Source organism: Vigna angularis, chromosome 10 (assembly GCF_016808095.1).
Source record: "Vigna angularis cultivar LongXiaoDou No.4 chromosome 10, ASM1680809v1, whole genome shotgun sequence".
Taxonomy (NCBI): domain Eukaryota; kingdom Viridiplantae; phylum Streptophyta; class Magnoliopsida; order Fabales; family Fabaceae; genus Vigna; species Vigna angularis.
In genome coordinates this window covers 25,728,559-25,746,723 of record NC_068979.1, presented here as the reverse complement: position 1 = coordinate 25,746,723, position 18,165 = coordinate 25,728,559, and the positions used below count along the sequence as shown (strand labels likewise).

General features: G+C 32.1%; 1 protein-coding gene across 2 annotated transcripts; it reads left to right on the top strand.

The window, feature by feature from the left end:
- The first annotated feature begins 10,817 nt into the window (after positions 1 to 10,817).
- On the top strand, positions 10,818 to 16,420 carry LOC108335137 (uncharacterized). Of its 2 annotated transcripts, XM_052869867.1 has the most exons (7): positions 10,818 to 11,099; positions 12,789 to 12,853; positions 13,329 to 13,504; positions 15,033 to 15,141; positions 15,250 to 15,528; positions 15,908 to 15,958; positions 16,059 to 16,420. In XM_052869867.1, the coding sequence occupies exons 1-7, from the start codon at positions 10,913 to 10,915 to the stop codon at positions 16,125 to 16,127; spliced, it is 936 nt and encodes a 311-aa protein (XP_052725827.1). In that variant the 5' UTR covers positions 10,818 to 10,912; the 3' UTR covers positions 16,128 to 16,420. The 2 variants fall into 2 exon arrangements, with proteins under 2 accessions (XP_052725827.1, XP_017426566.2); XM_017571077.2 differs by lacking the exon at positions 15,908 to 15,958 and having other exon boundaries at positions 16,059 to 16,417.
- The last annotated feature ends 1,745 nt before the right edge of the window (positions 16,421 to 18,165 follow it).

Below are 18,165 nucleotides of genomic sequence, written 5' to 3'. Positions count from 1 at the left end.
ATAAGGTTGGGTGAAAATTAAATGAAGTTAAATGAAGTGGTTGACCAACTTATTTAATAACCTTACCAAGTTTTATAGTTACTTGTTCTTGCACCCCTTCACCTCTTTGTCTTCCATTCTTGTTGCAGTAAAAGAGTTTTGAGAGAGATTTTTGTTGGAGAAGTGTGGTGGAGGTGTTGTTGTAGTGTTGTTGTTTTCGTGGTTCACATTGAAGCTAGGAGAGTGATTTTTTTTGAAGTTTTTCGCGTCAAACAGGTGCATGGGTCTATTTGAAAGCTCTGGGTCTTAATCGAATTTGGCAATCCGACGCTTATCCCTCGGATATCGAAATCCGATCGGATATCAAAATCTGAAAACATGTACATCGGATGTCAAAATCTGATGAAGGCCGAATCGGTTTTCGAAATTTGATTCATGTTTGCTCGCTTTTCCATATTTGATTCACTATATATATAAATCCCTCTAATTTCTCTCGTCCAAACCTTCTACATACAAATCCTAATACAGTAACGCAGATCAACGAAGAAGAAGTTGAACAGATGCAGCAACACCCAACAACTAGAACGTGATCTCCAATAAGAAGAAGAAGTTAATCTCGAACAAGCACAACGTGATCTATGGAGAAAGATGGAGAAAACGAAGAAGATGGGAGAAAGCTTGGTGCAAAGAAGAGAGAGCTTGAGATCCAAGAGAAACCAAATATTTTAATGAGGAACGGGAATCTGGTCAAAAAATAATATGGTCAAAAGATTCTTCTGCTTTTATTAAAAATTAATTACGTCTTAATGAAGGGTAGAAAATTTTGGAAGTGCACGATGACGCCTTTGGAAGTGTAGGGTGAAAACCCCATATCCAAGTTAGAGAATATCCCCTTAAAAGTGAAAAAGTTAGAGGATCAAATATTATGAATAGGCCCACTTCGTACCTGGTCCACAAAATACAGGCCGAGTTAGACTCTTTCACTTTAAAATACACGTTCAATAGTTTGGTCTTCCAACATAGGTCTTGACTTATGGGTATATAGATCTGGCCACTTTTTTTTTTATTTCTTGTGATAAAACCTTGAATATCCTAGAAATTGAAAAACTTTAAATAATTCACAACATTAAGCAAAGATTTTGAAGAGTTTAATAATAAATTAATAATCTAACATTTTTATCACATTCATATTTGTAATTTACCATGCATGATAAGTTCTTGAGATTTTAGCATATTCAATGAATTTTTTTCCACTCATACAAGAATTTGAATCGTCCATTCAAAAGTTCAAAAGGAAAGTAATCAATATACACAAAATACAAGTATTTTATTTTCTTATGCAGACTACGGGCCGATGTTGTAGTAGGTTTGATAGCACCCTCGGAGATGGGAACAAGTTATACCGGACCGTCATTCGATTTGACCTTCAATTCAGGTAATGCATCGGTTATGTAATGCACTTTATTATATTTTTTCAAGGGACATGTTGGAGTGTAATTGAGTATGCTTGTTTTGTCAAGAGTTAGGATTATTGTAGGTTTTCATTTGTACGTTGTACAATTATCTTATAAGTCAAATTGTATGAGGCTTGTACAATTGTTAATAATTTATTCAGTAGGTTTTATATACAAAATGTATGATTATAGATGAGACATAATATGAATGAAATTCAATTTTCGTCCATTATCATATTTTTTCTTCTAATGTTGTTCCAGCACATATAATTAAATTATTATCTATAGTAGTTAAACTTTGAAAATGGTTAACAAAATATATGAACTATGTTTTTTGGTGACTCTTTTAGTTGTTGCCTTGGGTGGGGTTTAGGGTATGAATAACATTCAAGTCCTTTAGATTTTAGACCTAAAATCCAAAAAAGTTGGTGTGGTAATGATTGTCCAAAACCTTCACCCCAAATATATATGAAAAGGCATCCAATTCATTTAAGTTTTGGACCTAAAGGACTACGTAGTTAGTGCGAAAATGGGTTATTCAAAACCTTAAGCGTGGCTCTCCATGTATATAGACTAGGCTCCCTAATATGTCCTCTAATAATCGACTATAAAAGGTTGGCAATCGATTACCAGTTCTTATTACTTGTTTCATGAGATGGTAATCGATTACACCATGCATGTAATCGATTATTAAAGGAGTTTTGATGGGGGTGTACAAAAAGTTGAACGTGACTCCCCAAATATAAGAATTGGGCTCTCCCTAGTTGTCCGAACTATATTTTTGGCTGATTTTTTCCATCCTTGCCTTGAGTGACTGACTTTTGGCATCATTGGTGGTCTTTACTGTATGAAGAACATCAAATTTTGGACCTAAAAGACTGCGTAGCTGGTGCGGAAATAGTTTATTCAAAACCTTGAATATGGCTCTTTTGGTATATGAATTGGGCTCCCCAAGATATCCTTGGTAATCAATTACAAGAGGATAATAATCGATTACACCATACATGTAATTGATTATTAGAGGCGTTTTGATGAGGTGTACAAAATATTGAACGTGAATCCTCAAATATAAGAATTTGGCTACCTAGAGTTGTCCAAACTGTATTTTTGGATGATCTTTTTCATCCTTGCCTAGGGTGACTGACTTTTAACATCATTGTGGTCTTTACTGTATGAATAACATCAAATTCTGGACTTAAAGGATTACGTAGCTCGTGTGAAAATGGTTTGTTCAAAACCTTCAACGTGGCTCCCTAGGTATATGAAACGGGATCCCTAAGATGTCCTGTAATAATCGATTACAAGAGGATGGTAACTGATTACCAACCCCTATTACTCTTGTTTCATGAGATGGTAACCGATTACATTGATTACATCGATTACTAGAGGAGTTTTGATGAGGTGTATAGAATGTTGAACGTGGCTCCCTAGATATAAGAATTGGACTCCCCAGGTTGTTCGAACTATGTTTTTGGGTGATTCTTTCAACTCTTGCCTACGATGACTGACTTTTGACATCATTGGTGGTCTTTACTGTATGAATATGATGAAAATCTGGACCTAAAATCCTGCGTAGTTAGTGTGGAAGTGGGTTGTTCACAACCTTGAACATGGCTCCCTAAGTGTTTAAATAGGGCTCCCTAAGATGTCCTTTAATAATCGATTACAAAATAGTGGTAATCGATTACAAGGACATTTAACGTGGCTCTCTAGGTATAAGAACTGAGCTTCCCAGGGTTGTTAAGACTATTTTTCTAGGTGATTTTTTCCATTCTTGCCTAGGGTGAGTGACTATTGTCATCATTGGTGGTGTTTACTGTATGATTATCATCCAAATTTGGATCTAAATTCCTAATTAGTTGTTATGGAGGTGGGTTGTTCAAAACCTACGATGTGGCCCCCCATGTATCAATTGGGCCTCCAAATATGTGTTTTGGTAATCAATTACAGGGTGATGGTAATCGATTATCAGAAGAGTTTTAATCTATTTTAGGGTGAATTGTTAGCAACGAAATCAGATGTTGCTTGAAACAAGACATTGTTCATTCAAAATGTTCGATACAATAATACTACATTACAATAATCCATAAAAATATTAAACTAACCATGACAAAATCCTAGATATTGCATAATTTTGTAAAGTAATTGGATGTTGTTAGGAGAGTTAGCATGTATGGAGTTCTCTAGTTGTTTGGATGAAGATGGTTGTTGGGATGGATCAACCAATTTGTAGAGGATTTCATCAATTTTTGGGTCTATACACAAAGGGGGTTGAATGACAGGTTTTGAGGTTGCCTTAACTAGCTCCTCAATGGAGGACAAATGTTAACTTTGAAGACCTACACATGGACGACAATTACGTGATGGTAACAAAGAGTGTGGATTAGTCCTCCAAGTAGTGTATTTGTTTTACTTCAAAGGCTTCAAACCTTTTACATTCACTATATTCTGAACTATTATGTTGAGGTAGTGGGTTCTGCCATTGGGATTGAATGAAGCAACCTAAGTGAAGACAGACAAATAATACATAAGTTAATTTAAACATAATTGTTACAAGACTTGTTCAAATACTATGTTATATGGGAAAATATGGTTATAGTGTTCAATAATAACACAATCCAACTCCAATATCTTGTCTAAATTGTGAATGTAGTAGGACTTTCCTATGTAAGGACGCTGAAATGGTAGCAATAGGGTCTTGGTTACATAAACTGATGCATTACTTCACAACTCCAGAGAAAGTAACTTGGTTATGGGAAAGAGATGTTACCTTAATAAAAATTTGCATGTTATCCAATCCATTTTGGCTTACACTCCTTGACAATGCATGCCAAAAAAAAAAAAGACAATGAATTCGTAGAGCTAAGGTGATTGACATTGTCAATGTTTTCGTCCTTAACAAGACATGCATTTGACACTGTAATATTGTGTGATGTTGTGGTCATCAAAAGTATATGAAATGTGTTTTGGAAAGAATTTTCTTGAACAAGTATTTTTCACATTTTATTTCTTCTTCTTTCTCTGTAATGTTTTCTCTACTTTTTTCTTCCTCTGTAATGAAAATATAAAGCAATAATGACGATGACGAAAGTTGCAACGATAGGGTGGTGTAATGATGGAGATAGTCTTACATTTTGATTACTCATATTAATTTTAGGTGAAATTTTAAAACACTAGGATCCATTTTCGTAAATAAAAATAACAATATTTTTTATGCAACTAAATTGGAATTATGTTGAGAAAATTTAAATAAAAGACGTGGAACTAACACAATCTGCTATTACTACGAAGGGAAGAACTTTCAATTTTGGCATAATGGGAATTAATTTTAGAATTTCTCTTTAACTATAGTGATATGTATTTTTTATTAAACAAGCGAGAAATGTGCAATTTTATATTACAGAGAGCATGTTCAAATCAAAATCATAACTAAGATAATAATTGGGCTTTCAGTCGATTAATTGGGCCCATATAAACACAAACCCTAGCGAGAACGCCTTTATAACCACCACATAATTTTTTCATCCCTGTGTCTGCATCTTGCGCAATTCTTCTCTTTTCCTAGCTTTAGTTTGTTTTTCAAAATTTCAAAATTGGTGAAGAGCAAGTTCAGCTTCTTGAGTGGATCTTGATAACGCTACGTTCCATTCAATTTTGTTTATAAGCTTGCAAAATAAAATTCTGCAGTGTCACTCGTCTGAATTTGATTTTTATGTGATCTTTCAGGCCCTTTATCACTGTAATATCTAATACCTTGCTCGTATTTTCCCTTAATTGCTTTTACTTTTGAATCTGTTGTTTCAATTTCCTTGTTTCACGCTTATCTTACCCTAAATTGCTTTCACTTTTGAATCTGCTATTTGAATTTTCTCTATTTGCTCTTATTTTGCCCTTAATTGCTTTTACTTTTGAATCTGCTATTTGATTTTCCTTGTTCCATGCAAACGCACTCTGTCCCAAAACTGTCTTTGACACCGATGTTTTGAGGCAATTTCTTCGTTTGCGACATCAACAACTTCCGTTTTGGCAAACTCGTCCATGAAATTTCCATTTCATGGCTTCTCTTTTTCGGACACAACCAAGCAATATTTAGACTTAGGATTTTATTCATTAGATTAATTATTAACAAAATAAGAAGTTTTAAGGACAAAAGAAAAAAAATTCTTTTTACTATTTTAATTAAATTTATGTTTATTTTAAAAATGTTGGAAGGAATCTTGTTCAATATTTTCTTGTCAAACGTTGACAGATTTAACATTTGGTTTATATGACACCTCTTACGTGACTTTCATCCAATTAAGCATGACTAAATAGATTGTATTTTAAACTGATATATAACAGATGGGTAAAATAAGTTGGAAGAGATGGGTAAAATAAGTTGGAAGAGGAAGAAAAAGAACACCATTTTCAATGTAAATTTGAAAAACTAAGATTCCTACGGACAAATATTTGTTTACTGTGTATGCAAAGTCGTATCTAATCAATGAATTTAAGTCTGGACATAGATTCATTGTATTTTTAGTGGACAAACTCATTCAATATATAATGCAAAACTTGTCTAATTAAAGGATAGATAAACTCGTCTAATATATATTAAACTTGTATATTTAATGTATGGACAAACCCTTCTAATGTGTATTGCAACAATCTTAATCAATGAATAAATATAATCATTTTATGTGTATTGTTGGACTTATTTAATCACTATATTGACAAAGTCATCTAATAAATATTGTTAGTCTTATCTAATTAATGTATGGACAAAATCGTATAATGTATATTAAAAGACCCATTTAGTCAGTGAATAGTAAACTCTTGTGATGTGTATTAATAAACTAGTATAATTTATGTATGGACAAATTCATCTAATATATATTGTTAGATTCATCTAATACACATAGTTAAACTTGTTTACTCAAATGTATGAACATACTCGTCTAATAAATATTGCTAGACTCATCTAATCGGTGTTTGAATAAAGTTGTATAATATGTATTATAAGACTTGTCTGATTAGTGAATAAATAAACTCAAATAATGTGTATTAAGAGACTATCTAATTTATCAATAATTTTTATTTTTTATAATTTTTCAAATTAAACTACTATTTCACTAAATTCTTTTACAATAATTTTTCGAGGATATATAGTTTTTACATAATAAAATATACATTAATTATTAGAAATCATTTTTTTATAAATTGAATAATATAAAAAATAAACATAGTATAATAAATATTAAAAGTGTTATATTGATTCAATGTATTTTTAATATTAAAATAAATAATAATAAACAAAAATAAAACTAAAAAATATTAAAGTATAAAAAATCAATAAAAAATATAAATACAAATAAAATATTTGATAATTATTGAAAATAAACGTTTTATAAATTAAACTGTATAAAAATTAAAGATAATTCAATAAATATTAAAAGCCTTAAAAAATTTTGGAAACTTATAAAAGGAGAAACATACTAAACGCTCTAGCTCTAAAAGGCAATATTTCAAAGAGAGATTACATCAGCCTAGACCATACCATAAGCAAAAGTCCAACGATGAAGTTTCATCTCAACGCTTGGTATCTTAAAAAAGTATTTATTGAAAAATGCTACCTCAATAGTAGATGTTACCAATTAGGACCATTTTGATGATGATACACTTGAAAGACTTGAATAATCTATATTGTAAATGTTAAAAGCATATATTGTAGAAATCATTGTATAGGAATCATGTTGCATTTGTGAAGCACTTAAAAGTTTCATTTACTAGTAATTCTTTACGACAATAATCGATTATCATAGAGGATAATTGATTATCATTGCTAGTTTTGATATTGTCTAGGGTTCGACAATAATCGATTATCACTAAGGATAATCAATTATCATGTTTTCTAAAACCCTATAACTACTTGAAATAATCGATTATTACTTATGGTAATCGATTATCATTGGCAGTTGGGAGCAGACTTTTCATTTTCTGACCCATGGCCTATATGTACAACTCTTCTAAACCTTTAAGAGGTTACCTGCATAGATCAATTCTCAGGAGGTTCGTTGAGTTTAAGTGAGTTCAATCAAGTCTTCTAAAAATGAGAAGATTGTGTTTAGTGTGTCTAAGGTTCAAGCGGTTCTCTTCAAGTTGATTGAGCTGGTTTCTTTCCATCGTGTGTCGAAGGAAAGTGTTTTCTGTTCCTAATCTCCGTATTACTTTGATTGTTGTTTCGGTAAATATTTTGCGGGACCGAAAGACGTACCTTGTTGATGTATCTTTGTTGCTTCTAGATGTTCGGGACGCTCGCTTCTCCTCAACTATTGTCGTTCGCTCACCTTTCTGGAAGTCGCTCGCGCTCCTTCAACTCGTACCACTCATCCACTTTCACCAACGGAGGGGGGAGGTACCTGCGAAGATACTCCGACGCTCAAGTCAGGCGTGAGTTATGGAGCCTCAACTTTCAATAAAGCGATTTTATTATCACTATAGAATATTATCTAGTGTCAATAGGACGTAAGTGGAACGTACCTGGCCTTTGGTCCTGTCATTGTATTTATAAGTGTTTCATAAGCTAAATAAAAACAACCTTACCTGGAAATCTGGTTAGTTACTCGTAAATATCTTAACTGCTTAAAATATCTTTAATCAAATATTTTATCCAATAAATATCTTTAATCCTACTATACAATTGTTATATGAAACTGAGTTATAGTGAAAAGGTTAATTACTCTTTATAGTGATTAACGACTGGACGTATAATCTATTGATTTGAACCAGGATAAAAATCATTTTGTGTGATCCTTATACTTTTTGCTTACAAACTGTTTGATAAAATTACTGAAAGAAAATCATAATTTTTAAAAGAACCAATTCACCCCTCTCCTCTTGGTTATTGACCGTTTTCACGCTCTCTAAACGTTCGCGCGATACCAATCTCTATAGTAGAAAATCGAAAAAACACTTTGTTGTTCTGAACAAGCATTAAATGTCATTAAGGCTTTGTTCACTTGAATGAACTTGGGGGAGAGTGATTGAGTGAATTTAAGAGGATTTAAAGATAAATGTTGTTGTTTATTTGAGTGAATTTAGAGGTAAGTGAGAGTAGATTTAGAAGTAAAGTTTTTTAATCTGTCATATAAATCAAATCCTACACTAATTCTCACAAACGTTGCTTCCAAATTCACTCTCACTTACCTCCAAATTCACTCAAATAAACAACAACAAAATTTATCTTCAAATCCACTCAATCACTCCCCCCAAATCCATTCAAGTGAACAAAGGGTAAATGCTCAACTTTAAAAAACAACAATTATTTTCCAACTCTTCAAATCCTCTCCCTAATTTGTTTTCACCCTTTGAAAACCACCTAGATCATGTTCCTATATTTCCTCACTTTAGAGTAACATATTTTTAAATTAAAAACTGATGTGGATTCTATTTCCTTCTCTTCTCACGTTTAAATCTCTTTATTTTTTACTTTATATTATTTAGAATGCATGTTTTTTCTTCTTATACCTCTATTTCTAATTTCTACACCTAAATTGATAAAGGGGAAAAGATACTCTTACCCTTAAGCAAAAATATAAGTAAAAATCAAAGATTTTCCTTTAACATGTGTTACACTTAACAAAACAAAATTAAATAAATAAATAAATTTTATGTTCTAAGCAAGACTTGAACACATGACCACTTAACTCATCAAAGAGCTCTCATCAACTAAGTTACATAACACCTTGTGAAAACATACAATTTCCATCAAAACATACTCAAGTCTCGTTACAATATTATTTCTAACTTCTACATTTTTTTCGAGTCTTACATCCACGACTAATGTTTGGGTCAAAGTGAAGAACTTGGCCGGACAGGAACAAAAGCCTCGTTTATACTTCTTGTTGGCCACGTGCCCACATTATATGAAGCCATGTGCAAAATAAAAGAGCTACATTTTTTTTCCTTCTTTAGTTAAGTTTTGAATTTTTAATTGTTTGTTTTTGGTTGAGTTTTAAAAAATTGTTTTTTGTGATTGTTCTAATTATATTATTTATAATTATATTAGATTTTTCTTTATATATATATATATATATATATATATATATATATATAAAGATATATGAATGTTCAAAATTCATGAGGTTTTTCATATCGATATTTGATAATGAAGACCAAAAATAATTAGTGTAAAGAAACCTAACATATAATAAACACGGTTATCTTTATTATACTAAACTAGTCAAGTGACTCATGCATACGCACAACATTTTTTTTATTTGTAATAATTGTTTTCATTGTTTTTTATATAAAAACAATAAAGTAATGAAATTATTATGTAATGAGATATTATAAACATTAGGTTGTTTTTTTGTAATTGTTATTATTAAAATAATTGTATTATATGCTCGTTCGACCAAATTTCATCAATCGAGTTTTTCTAGATTAAGCTTTTTTAGGTTGAGTTCTCTTAAGGACAACCTTCTTCAAGACGAGCTTCCTAGGATTAAGCTCCCGTTAGATCAAACTCCTTTTGGTCAAACTTCTTTAAGTCAAATTGTCTAAGCTAAACTCCTTTAACCGAACTCTCAAAGTCAAGCTATCCAGACTAAGTTTTTCTAAACCAAACTCTTTTAGACGAGTTTTCTGAAGTTGACCTTCCGCTGAGCCAAACTCTTTTAAACCAAACTTTCCTATTCCGAATTCAAAATCTATAAGTTTTTTCATATTGATTTCTCATAATATTTGAAGATAATGTGAAAAAAACATAATAAACATCGTTCTCTTTATTATAATAAATACCTCTATAAATCTAAAACATAAAAAATATAATATATGTTTATATAAATTTTATTTTATTAATGAAAAGTTTAATTAATATACCACCAAATTAACTTCACTACTTAATATAAACTCTATTTAATTCAATTTTGTACCATATTATATATATATATATATATATATATATATATATATATATATATATATTAATATAATAATAATGATGTAACTATAATTTAATAAAATTTGTAAATACAAATGAAAATAATAATAATAATAATAATAATAATAATAAAAACATATTTATACCATTATATATAATATTTTTCTTTTTTTTCATATTTCTTTTTATAATTCTTCCGTTCAAATAATAATTTTTTAAATTAAAATAATTATTTTATCAAAATTTATATATAAAACAATTAAAAAATATGTATAATAAAATTACGAAAATTAATATTTATTTTATAATTATAACCATAATAAGTTTATTAATTTTATAGTAAAGAAAGAGAATACGTGTTATTATTAATATAATTTTATATATTAATAAATTTAAAATATTTCGAAATATCAAAATTAATTTCTCATCCCTACAAAAGCATTGCGCCTTTGTAGAGTATTCGAGAAAGGGGCAAAACGCTGTCACAAAAGTCATGGGATTGTTTGTGAACTTGTGAGATGTTTGACCGTAGCAAAGTAAACCCAAAGCATCAGAAATGGCTGTGGCAAGAGGTATAATTAAGAGGATGAGTATTAGGGTTGGTGCTGTTCTGATACGTCCTCCAACAACACCATCTCATTCACACTTCTTCCACTGTTGTAACGATTCTCTCCCTCCATTCAAATCCCACCTTTCTTCCTTCTCCTCTACTTTCCTTAGATCCTTCTCTCACCATTTTCCAGGTTCTTTCTTTCTCTCTCTTCCTTCATCTTTTTACCGTAAAATAATCTTTATTGGCCTTTTAATGATGGGTTGGTTTCAGTGAAGTAGTTGATTTTGAAGCTTGGAAGAAATACTTTGATATGGTCTTTTGTGCTTTCTATTGCTTGCCTGGGGTTTAATGCTATTGATTTCAATAGATTTTTTTTTCTTACGTGCTTATATATCTTATGTGGAATGGGAGTTACGTGCTTATTTTAAATATACGTGGTTTCCATAGTGATGTGTAAACAGATTGGGAATGTAAAATCAAAACCTGTATAGGGAAGGGCTTGGAGGGTTGAGAAACATATTTTGGTAGAATATAAGATTGTAAGTTAATGGAGGCACCGCCTTGTGCCATTAATAATATGTTTGTTTGTTGCTGATAAAAAAACGTGGAATATGAGTTCTTTTTATATGGCTTCTATTACGAGTCCTAGGTGGAATGATAAACATAATGTGACATTTAAGGCATGAGGGTCTCCGATATAATAGATTAGTTTTCTAAGTTAACCTTTGCTCTTGTGCTTAAGTCATTTGCATTTGTTGTCTCATTGACTGTTCGGTCAGTCATGGAAAGGACTATCATTGGGCCACTTGGCTGTGGATCAATTTGCAATGTAGTGAAGATGTCAATGTAATGGAAAATGGCTACCGTCAGGCCAACATTGATTGGGTGAAGTCGTCGTGGATGTTTGATTTTAAAAATAGGTGACATTGTTAAGAGTCCTCCATTTAGTATATTGAGAATCTTAATGTGATGCATTTTGAATGCTCTGGTTTAGAGTCCCCTGTCGACTTTGATTTAGAACATTTTTGACACAATTTCACAAATTCAAACAACTAGGAGTCAATGAAATTCCACCCAATTGGTGCATGATGGCGAGACTCCCACCTTGTAGCAGGTCATGTGTGTGTTGAATAACATGAGACAATAGAATGAAGAAACAAAACAAAGGGTGGGGGCAGCTCAACAAGCACAATATGTACTCTTCAAGGAAGCGGATGAGTCCTGGCTTTGTCTAGAAGAAGCTTTGAGGGCCCATGAACAACTTCAATGCAAAAATTAGGATTTGTGACAAGTTCTCAAAACCTAGATTTCACATTTGCAGGAGGTTGGGATCTGAAATGACTTAGAACCAATGACAATTTCAACCTTGTACCCAGGACATGATAAATGAACCAATCCCGCCCCACCACATGGTTTTGACGCAACAAGAAATCTAGAGGCATTTCGTGCTCAAATGCTGATATCATTGTGGTACGTATCGTGCCTAAATGTGTTCTATCGTTAGTATCGGATTTGAAATTGCATGAATTGCAATTCTAACAACTATCAAAGCCAAAATCATGGGTGAAACAAAATTCGAGTGTCACTTCAAAACTGGTGGGGTCACATGAGTTGGTTTGAAAAAACCTCAATCTGCTTCCTTTTATTGCATGAAGTAAACGGGAAGAGAAAAAACCCCAATCTACCTTCTTTTTTTGCATTGTTGATTGCTTTTGTTTTGTTTCCCAAAATCTGATATCTTTATAAGGTGTATTATTTTTTTCCTCTAGTGCATCGATAGATTCCCCTATCAAAAGTGGCTATGTGAAGTTATAGTTCTCATTTTTAGGAGTCTTTTATAGCTATTATCTTGATAAATTCAAGTATGTGGAATTTGCAGAAGAGACAAGTGATGAAGGTGCTACCACTGACGGATGGGAAGAGGAAGATGAGACTGAACCTAAGGTACTGTGTATTCAACTCCTAGGGTTTCAATCTATGTTTTCAAAACTAAACTTGTCAATAAACTGATTTAAGGTTCAATTGTTCAACTGTGCTCAAATCCCAATCAATGAAACTATTATAATAATTGAATATTACATAAAATAATATTAAAAAAAGTCATAATTTTAACATTTAAAGCACTTATAAAAAATAAAATAAAATGTGTTATCATCTTTAAATTAAAATTTGAACAACATTCATCAATATTTACTTTTTAAGAAAAAAGTTAAAGTAGCTTATTATTATTATTTTTTTAATTGAACTAGTTTATTCCTTTTTTGAGCTGATCTTCTTCTAATCAGTTGTGATTTCTTTGGTCTTTTGACCAATTCCGTCCAGTTTTTAGTCCAGAGGTTTCAATTAAAGATCTCCAGTTCAATTATAAAATGGATATAATTAAACCTTTTCGTAAATTTGATGTTGCCTATTTGTGTAGATTGGTGATGGAGGTGATGGTGGTGGAGTTGCCTTGCAAAATGTCCCTTGGGGCCAGCGAACTCTCTCTATCGCTGAGGAGGTGCTTATGCAGTTCAGTGAGGACATCAAACTTTTTGCTTTCAAAACAACTCCTCGTGGATATGTTTATGTGAGATTGGACAAATTAACTGATGAGTAAGGCTTCAACATGTATCATATACAAAATCTAGATAACATGTTTTATTTAGGTTTTGTCTTTAGAATTTGAGTTATAGGTATGTCAACCCTGTGAAACTGTCAAAGACTATAAGTTCTATTTGGTATATGTAGACTATGATTAAGGTGGCTAGAAGATCACAATTAAGGCGTATTTCCAGTCATTTCCTCATATTAAGGGCTATGTGACTGCATCATGACAAAGCAGGTGATCCAACAGTAAATCTAGGATAAAATGTGATTTAGGATTTAATGAATGAATGGATTTCTTGGACCTCAAAAAATTTCAGTCTTTGCAATCCAACCAATTGGATCTGCTCTCACCAATGCTGGCAGCTTTCCCATGGCCCAAATTTGTGCTCCCTCCATTTCCAGCTTGGACAACTTTGTTATGAACCAAGAATTGAAAAGAGAAAGAAAAGAAATATTTTTATTGAATAGAATGAAAAGAACAAGAAAGAGGAGAGCACTCTCTCCTCTAGCCCTTCACAAAGGCCTAATGCTTAAATTACAAAATTGGCATCCTTCTCTCTCCTCTCCTTCTTCTCCTATTTATGTTTAACTAACACTGAAGTAACTAACTCATTGATATTCTGTTAGGATACAACCTCCTATTACGAAGGTCTATGAAGGAAGAAATAAGGGAGAAAGAAATACAGCTAATTGATTAAATTCAAGCAGCTGAGAAATCTGTTAGTGGTTGTATAGGTGTTGTGTGGGGAAGCTATGTATATATGTGTGTGTGTGTGTGTGTTTTTTTTTGGGTCGTGAGGGGACACAGAAAATAGTACTATTAGTGGGAGATTCTTGGACCCTCGAAGTGTCAGTGATTTTATCTATCTGTAAACTTTTATATATTGCTAGTTCTATACAGGATTCTCATTTTTCCATCTTAGAGTTCCTTTCCTTTAGAGTTTTCTGATCCAATTTCTGTAGTATTCCAACTACGTTAACTAATTTCTTAGTCTGTCATTTGGTTTACGTGCAAGCATGTCAAACTACCTGTCTTGATTAGAATAGGATTATAGGATATCGATCATGCTCTTCCATTGAGAAACACTTGTCTCTCTTTTTGATCTAGCAACTTCTATCTCCAAAACTATCAAATCTGTCCAATGTCTTTCAATTCAAATTTAGCTGCAAGGAACCTTTTTCAATCTTTCTATCTTGACTGTATTATTTGCAGTGAGGACCATATGTCAGTGACATATACTTGATGATTGTTGAAGAACATGGTACCTAGCTGACCTTGTTAGTAATACCCTAGACGCTTGAAAACATTTTCAAATCTATCAGACCATGCTCTTGGTGACTGTTTGAAACCATATGGAGGTTTTTTGTGTTTGGCTAGTTCGTTTTTTTCATTCTTCTGGTATTGTCATAGACACTTCAATTTCTCCATCCAAGGATTCTTTCTTAATGTCAAACTGTTCATTTGACCAATTCAGATTGGCTGCTAAAGATAGGAGTACCTTAATTGTATTAACTTTTCCAACTTTTTTTTCAGATATGGGTGTCCAAGCATGGAAGAGCTTGAATGCTACAATAAAAAATACAAAGAAAGATTAGATGAAGTTGGAGCACTTGGAGAGATACCCGATGATTTGGCTTTAGAGGTATCAAGGAGCCATGTCCTATACTCTTGTTCCAGTGGGATTTTATTTCGTATACGGCTGTTCCTTTGAAGTGTATTTGGTACTTAAAGCATAATTTTTTCTTTGAAGGTTTCATCCCCAGGTGCTGAGAGGCTACTGAAAGTGCCAGATGATATTGGTAGATTCAAAGACATGCCTATGAGAGTCTGTTACACTGAAAATCTAGAGTCCAATTGCCCAGAAAGGGAGGGGATTTTCTTGTTAGATTTTATAGAAAAAGACTCAGAGATGTGTGTGTGGAAGTTGGCAGACGTTAAAGAGAATAGAGACCCCCTTAGAAAAGGCAGAACTTTAAATCGTAAACAGAAGGATTGGAGATTGAAACTTCCATTCAACTTGCATAGAATGGTTAGTCTGTACCTTGCATAATTATGAAGTATAAATTTGTTCTGATTCAAAAGCATGGAATTGTTTTCTCTCCCTCCTCCATTCCCTTTTTGTCTATCTATATTTTCCTTGCATATGGTATGCAGAAGTAGTTTGACAAAAGAAAAGTTCTTTTTTAGTTTTAGTAGTGGGCTCGGTACCATGTGTAATATCGAGGAGTTTTAATGTTTGCTGCTGAAGACTAGTGCAACCCACCTCCGTTATCTGGCTTTATTTAGATGTTCATTCCTTCATTATGATTATACTCTTTCACTTTGTTGTCCAAAAATGGCTTTTCATTTTAATTTTTAATTATATCATTCTGTTCTTAAAACATTTTCTTTTTTTGCTTGGTTTGAAGTCTGGGACTGGGATCACGTGTAGTCTAAAACAACAGTGCATCCTTTTTCGCGTCAGTATTTTTCAAGCATTTCTAATAAAATTCATAATTGTGGCTTTCTATGCTTAGGCTTGACTAGAATTCATTTCTTCTTATCTCTTTATGTGGAAAGGCCCGCAACAACTTATATGAGTTAGGACTATCAGTTGGGTCAGTTATGATACTTAGCAGAAGGGGTTAGCTGGGACATGATAGTTAGTTGAATTGTGTTAAGTATACTGGCTTAGAAGAGCTCTCACTCACCCCTTCTACCAAACATTATAACCGTCTCAACTAATTGCCTTCACTCCCAACATTATGGGCAGGAGACATTCCATGAGAAGAAACAAAAATTCTGCTTGATACTAACTTGTATTATTCTTAATGCATTCTATGATTACTCGCAACTTTTCATTTTCTTGTCTTTCGTTACCATTTTATGGCTATCTCTGTCGTCACTTAAAAAAATAAGTTAGTGAATTACGTCTTGATCATTGTAAAGTAATCAAACAATGCTTTTATTTCTTCTGCATGATGGAGTGCATATTATAATCGTGTCATGATACCATCACTCGCCATGGAGGAGTTTGTTGGTTGTGTTATTTCCCTTGGCATAGTAGTGGTCCTTTGTTTTGGATAGTAATGAATAGATTATAAGTAATGGGGTGCAAGCTGCAGGACCACATTCCTAGTGCTTGCTGTCTTTTTCTTTTCACTCTCGTAATGTCATTATTTTGAATTCTTGAGTGTGGAACTATGTTTGTGACTCGTGTAATGAGTAAAACTTGAAGTGGACATTTGTAAAGAATGAAGCATATTTGAAGGTTTGGTTTAGATTTTCATTACATGAGTAATTTCAACTCTTAGAACGACAAGAAAGTCTCATCAACTAGATGAAATCCTTCATTCAGGAAAATTAAAAATCAAAGCTTTAGAAACACTTTCAGAAGATCCATATTAGACATTTGACATGATGTGCTTGTATAATTTCAATGTTTCAAATGAAACCCTTCATCTAAATTTGACTATTCAAACAAATCAATATCCAGATGATTATGGACTTCATGATAAAACTGAACATTGTTTGATTTCATATTACAACTCTTCAAATTTGTATGGAGGCTGGGGAACCGGCTTATCACCTTGTTTATGGGAAGGCATAACATTGTTATAATGAATTGTAATGATTTAGGTATCATATTATCACAATCAGTCACTAGATGCATAAGGCCAATTATTTCATATTTCTTTCTCATTATTCATGTCTATATATTTTATATAACTTTCTAACTATCTTTTGAAAAATAAACAATTAAAAGAACAACATTATCAAACAAGCACTAAATTTTTATGATACCACAAATGCATCAACATGTACATCCTTCACGGTAAAAAACTTGTCAACAGTGAGGAAAAACAGGATATCTATAATTGGCCTGAGATGGAAGTTCATGCACCCCACAACATTGAAATGAGAGGACAACGTTAAACTTGAGTGTAGTTTTTCATGATTGTGAAGGCAAAGTTGTATTATGACGTTTGTTCTCATGCCTAGTACTTGACTACTACTTGTTTTCTTTTTCTTAGATTTATAGCATGTCACATCAATGGTTGATTTATTTTCTGTTTGGTTTAAACTGACATCTTTATACCAATTATAGAGCAAGAAAAAAAAGGTGCATGTGATGGAAATGTGAGAGGGACAACCATTTATTAAGAACAATAGGGTTTGCATCAATGGGTTATATCAAAGGAATGTAGCCGTGAAAAATATTATATTACTCCATGGGAATCAATCATGCTAAAAATATATATAATTATATATCTTTTTGGTTAATATGTTTTATTTGTGTTGGTGTTATATGTTTTCTCTCGTACAATTCTATCTTTTAAACTATCAAATTTTTTAATCTTTACACTCTTTTTTTTTTCATGTAATAGAATAAAGTTCTAAAATTGAGAATTAATATTTAATTTAAAATATTAATTTGTGTAGACGTATTTTTTAAAAATTAAAAATAATATAAATCAAAATAAATTCTTTGAGTATATTTTGTCATCAGTCATATATTTAATTTTTAATGTTAATTAAACAATGTTACTTGCTTATTTCTCTTTTTGATAACTTTAATTGCTGCAATTTCTTGTCAATAGGCTCAGATTTTGGAGTTGTCCTTTAACCTCTAGCCTCCTAAATGCCTTTATCCAATAAAATTATTTTTTCAATATAAATATTTTTA